Source organism: Diuraphis noxia, unplaced genomic scaffold, assembly GCF_037042655.1.
Source record: "Diuraphis noxia isolate RWA-SAM2 unplaced genomic scaffold, SU_Dnox_SAM2 contig0001, whole genome shotgun sequence".
Classification (NCBI taxonomy): Eukaryota; Metazoa; Arthropoda; class Insecta; order Hemiptera; family Aphididae; genus Diuraphis; species Diuraphis noxia.
In genome coordinates, this window is record NW_028301711.1 from 38632134 (window position 1) to 38637791 (window position 5658).

The 5658-nt window shown below is 26.5% G+C and overlaps 1 protein-coding gene across 2 annotated transcripts; it reads right to left on the reverse strand.

Annotated features, from left to right (window-relative positions):
• Positions 1-772: 772 nt before the first annotated feature.
• On the reverse strand, positions 773-5454 carry LOC107168575 (ubiquitin carboxyl-terminal hydrolase 7-like). 2 transcript variants are annotated; one of them, XM_089217863.1, is made up of 11 exons: positions 4980-5454; positions 4699-4902; positions 3911-4092; positions 3586-3801; positions 3126-3269; positions 2852-3043; positions 2694-2774; positions 2531-2621; positions 2104-2296; positions 1858-2026; positions 773-1794 (listed from the first exon to the last, which is right to left on the reverse strand). In XM_089217863.1, the coding sequence occupies exons 2-11, from the start codon at positions 4787-4789 to the stop codon at positions 1567-1569; spliced, it is 1587 nt and encodes a 528-aa protein (XP_089073989.1). In that variant the 5' UTR covers positions 4790-4902; positions 4980-5454; the 3' UTR covers positions 773-1566. The 2 variants fall into 2 exon arrangements, with proteins under 2 accessions (XP_089073989.1, XP_015373562.1); XM_015518076.2 differs by having other exon boundaries at positions 4699-5454.
• Between the last annotated feature and the right edge of the window lie 204 nt (positions 5455-5658).

Sequence of the window (5658 nt, forward strand, 5' to 3'; positions counted from 1 at the left end):
AATATATTGAATTAAAAAAATTGAGAAATTTATAAAATTTAAAATATTTATTCTTATCAAAATATTGCTACAATCGAAAAAGTGCTTCGACCTATGCAAAATAAACTTGTAACCAATTAACTCATCTTTACATATTTTAAATCGAACAACTAGAAGTACCTTAATTTTTTCAGGCATATTGTATGTCCCACGTGTGTTAATTAAAGACAGAAAATCACCACTTCCAATCCCCTTAACGTAAAAGTGAACACCAGTACATATTCATACGAAGGCGCTTTTATTTATGAATTGTTGAGACTATTCTATAGTTCCCGAGATTTACATCACACACATCTACAACTACACTGTAAGAGGTGCTACTTATTTTATACCACCTATATTTAAATATTACCTAGGATAAATTTTCTAAAAAACTATGTAACTTAGAAGCACTATTTTCAATAATATTTCTAAGGGCCTAAAAGATTCTATAATACAATATAAGTAAAATGTATTTCATATTTATAGATAAATATAAATTTATCATGCTAAAGTAAGAATGTGTAATAATAATACATTATTTGATTGAAATATATACAAATACAAATAAAACATGACGCCAAACACCAAAACTAAGTAAATTCAAAGAAATTGTAAATCATTTTATTGAATTGTTTGTCCTAAGATGCAGACTGTTATTTAATTATCAAAATCTCGCTCTATGTAATCAAGAATTACAAAAACTCATAAAAAATATAAAATTAGTATGTCACAATACAATTATATTGAGTTTTCGACCTTTGTAAAGAATGTAAAATATTGTCATTAAATTTAATTCTAATATTGCATTCTTAGATTAGAAAATAACATTTTTACTAGTATAAAACCGTTTTGGTATTACATTAAAAAGCTTTAATCTAATAAAACTCATATTCCTTAAAATATGTCGTATAATAATATTACTGTCACTCTGTAGTTTCAATGAGTCGGTTCAATTTTTTTCTCGTGTACACTCACTTCCTCCCTCACATAATATGAACATGATGAATACATGAATATGAGTTATGACACTATAAATATAAATTATAATTTAAATTTATACGATATATTAGTGATGAAGAAATTTTCTATGCTTTGAATTCGCTTAACAAATATAGTGGTGTGGGTCTTGATTGTGTGCCTCTTATTTATTATATTAAAGAAATGTAAAAGTATCATTACTAAACCACTTCATAAACTGTTTCATTTGTCTCTGTCAAAGTAGACCTTTCCAATATGCTAAAAAAAATCGAATAATATTCCTATTTTAAAAGTGGCGATAAAAATAATGTTACCATACACTGATTTCTAAATTCACAACATTATTGACATTGAATTTTCAAATAATTTTGTTAACTTTTAAACAATTGATATTACTTAGTTTTTAATCAACCATTGTAAACATGCTGTGGTATAAATAAAATAATGAAATAATAATAACTAATAATTAATTAATTTAATGATAATCATTTTAAATCAATTTTAAAATAATATCCTAAATATAGCATATTATATTATATTAATTTAATAATTTCCATCAGATAATCATTAGTTAATACTTTTATAAACCTTTTTTGATATATCATTAATTGTAACTTCCTGCAGCACATTTTTTAATTCAGAATCACGAATATAAATCAACATATGTGCATTTCTACATTTCTTTATTGGCATCATACGCCAATTAATGATGTCTCCATTATCGCCACCAAAATTACGTTCTATTGCTTCTTCTTTAGGGCATCTTGAGACAACATCATCGTCAAATTTACACCACTGATAAAAAAAAATAAACATTTGATATTATTTGATAAATTAAATATTTAATTGTAAATCTACCTTTCCATCGCCTTTAGGATTAATGAAAACCACATAATGTCCATTAAAATTAACTCCATTATGATCAACCCTACTATGAACAAGAACTGCATACAATGTGTAATCAGCTGGAGTATCTTCTTTATTTTTTAAAAACTGATCCAAATTAATTTTATCATAAAACTCAAATCTAAAATAGCAAGATTTATTAATAACATTACAATACAATATTTTCATCAAAAACATAAATAATAACATTAAATTTACCTATCATTGATTTTAAAAGAGATATCTGTGACTGGATCATATTGAAATCGCTTAAGGTGTAGACAAAGAACAGGAGGAAATGATTCAAATATAACTCTGTTTTCCATATCTTGTAAACCATACAATATAGCTTCATATGAGTTAACACCACGCAGTGTCTCAACTTGAATATAATCTTTGAATGATTCATAAACTTCAAGAATATAAAAAATATTAAATAGTATAGGTATATAAATCATGCATCAATAAGATTAAGCTTTTATAATTCTTGTCTAGTAGTATAAGGTCTATGGTAATAAATTTAAGTTAATATCATATAGGTACCTAAACAAAATTCATTAAGCTTGACTCACAGTATCTACAATGAGATATATATAATAGGTTAGTCCAGAATAAGCCTAAAAGGAGATAATTTTATATGGCTTACTGTTTTTTTTTCCTTTTATATTGAGCTGAATGTCATAGAATGTTTGAGTTAGCTTTGATGTATTATTATCATTTCTAGAATGTATATATAACTGAAATAAATATAATTAAAATATTTACATATATGTTTTAAATGTATGGAAAAAAAAGTTTATTTAACTTACAATCATTTTTCCCCCAAATAACTTAGGTATAGTTCCTTCAACACTCGTGTCTTTCATTCTATTTTCCAATTTAACAAGCAACTTAAATAAATCAGAAAAATTTAATAGAAATGTAATAGAAAAGTAATATATCTTTTGATTAAAAATATTATACATACGTATTTTAAGAATTTTTGAATATCATAATACGGCAATGATATACTTGTAAGGATTTCCAATCTAAAACTTTTAACTAATTTGTTGGTTCCAACAGGTTTATTATAAAATTGAAGCTTGTGGAATACTCTTTGTAATGCTAATACGTCACTGTCATTACTATCATCCCTTTTAGTAGGCATTTTATATACAGCCTAAAAAATTGTATTTGTGATCAAGTGTAATATCAAAACGAGATAAATATAAAATAATTATAAAATTGAAGATGTTATTAACCTTGCGTAGTTGATTAGTGAAAAATAATGCTTGTAAAAGTGAATTCATATAGCCTACGGCACTTTTTTTTTTCAGACCTATGTATCCAGAATGTTTCTTAGAATCCCAATTTACACCATGCGGTGCATCAGCTGTTACAGATACCTGTTAAAAGTGAGTTTAATATTATCAGTATAGTTTTATTTAGAGATAAAAATAAATAAATAAATTAAGATTTATAGAATTTTGAAGCTGAAAAAAAATTCTTGTTTGTAAACTGTAAATATTAATAATTTATGTGACAAGATGAATTAACCATTAAATTTTAAGATGTACCCCATCCCTTTGCTATATTTGTACATACACACTTTTATAAGTAGTACAGAACAACAAATTTAAACATTTATTTCTAATAAATAAAAACATAAATAAAGTAAAAATAGTAAACATTTTATAAATATAAATAGTATACTAAACTCACTTCAAAAAAAACCGTATCATTTTTAATATATCCTTTGGCTTCATCTGTTATGTCTTCCCAAGACATGAAAAAACTAAATCCATAGTCATTCTCTTTTGGATTAAACAGATGTTGAATTTTACGTTTAACATTTGAGATTCCTTCTTTTTGAGATATAACACAAAGTTCAGCACTTGCATTAACACTCCAGGAAGTATTTTCTGAATCACCATTACACTAATTTAAAATTAAAAGTGATTATGGATTTTGTGGTAATAACTATAGTTATAATAAATTAAGATCAATACTACTGGTCACGAATAAGACAGAAAAAAAATATACATACTTGAAGGAAAAAACCAACAGCATGATTTAATCCTCTGTATTCGTCTGCTCTATACATTATCATTATTTTCCATGGAAGATTGCGAACATAACAAGGAGGTGATAGTGTTTGTTCCTTAATAATTGCTAATTTACTAAAATTTTCAATTTCAAGTCTAAAAGTTCCTTCTGGTCGTGCATTGTCTAAAAATAAAATAATCATAACTTCAGTATGCCAGTAGTCAGTAGACAAAGTTAAATTTACAAATTGACGATACAATTATATTTTATTAATAATGATATTTAATTATAATTAAAATTAATGTTTTTAGTGTAAGCAATAAGATAAATTTATAAAAATCACTGTTGATATTATTTAAAAATGTAGGAACAAATAAATAAAAAAAGACAAAACATTTTTATAAGTTCTATTATACAATATAATACAACTGACTGAATCATCAATGATCTGCCTAGCGATTATACTTGGCTAAAACTAACATAATAAAGCAATTTTGATCACAACCAATCATCAGAAACAAAAGCTGCCAAATAAGTTGATAGAAACTGATTTAATTGACGGGTGTGAAATGACAGAAGCTGACAAAAATTGATCACCACTTAAGGATAATTTTTTTTCATGCTGAGAATAGTCATCAAAGGAAATACAATTTAAAATTATAAAAATAATAGATACTTAACATTTTGTCAATAAGTAAGAAAATGTGTTAAGTAGGTAAACATTTTACTGAATTAAGTGTCAAATTATAAACAAAAAATTAATAAATAATTAATACTACTATTTGTTACCTTCTTCCATCTCATTATTTGAAATAATGGGCATTTCTTCAGGTCCTACAAGATCATTAATGATTGGCATCACCTGAGTGTTTTCCGACATTGAAGGTGATGATCTTTTCTTTGAATTAAAAAAAATTACAAAATGTTTGGACTGAAAATAGTAAAAAAGCACCGGCTCCGACGCCCTTAAGATTATTGCATGGAGTAACAATCCTATGTTGTCAATAAAAAAGTGGTTGAAGTATTTTGATATCAAAGTGTGAAGTGCCCTTATTAATTCGACCGCATACCCAGTCAGTAGCTTCAGGAGGTTCTTCCACTGTTCTGTTCAAGGCACGGAGAGGACTAATTCTGTAGGAGATGAACTGGCCTACTGAATGGTTAATATTATATATAATAAATACAATATTAATCAGAAACTTGCCAAAGATATGTTATTTGCACGATTGAAGATAATATAATGCACAATGGTTAACCGACAGTTGACGAATTAAATCATAAGCACGGGCCAAAATTTACAGAAGTACAGTACTACAGTAATTAGTAACAATATTGTTGGAGAGTGTGGTGAGGTGGAGGTTGACAACGAATTGTTTACAACAGGTAGAGTGCAGGGGGTATTTACTATTTTTCTTTTTAGCATTACTAGCGCCGTCTTAGTGGATACTTACGGAACTAAATCACATTATAACAAACAAAGATAATAGAAAAATGGATAGGCCAAGTTAATACATATAACCATAGAACAATAATATAATACAAATATAATATACACAATACATTAGTACATTACGTATCTATTCGCCTTATCAACGTACGTTATCATTACAAATTATGTAAACATTGCCAGCTTAATCTCATATGTGGGGCAGGCTATGTTCATGCCTACCAATATAGTGTTGTATAGGCAAGGAAGTCGTATATTTATCTGTTTATATATCTATAGATTGCTTTGAGATCAAAATTTAG

Bases quoted from the DNA above. Each gene is read 5' to 3' on its own strand.
- LOC107168575 (XM_089217863.1), bottom strand. From the start codon at position 4,789: ATGTCGGAAAACACTCAGGTGATGCCAATCATTAATGATCTTGTAGGA. The intron at 2,775-2,851 runs GTATGTATAATA...GATTTATTTAAG, and splicing joins TTCAAAAATTCTTAAAATAC to TTGCTTGTTAAATTGGAAAA. The intron at 2,027-2,103 runs GTAAATTTAATG...TTGCTATTTTAG, and splicing joins TCTTTTAAAATCAATGATAG to ATTTGAGTTTTATGATAAAA.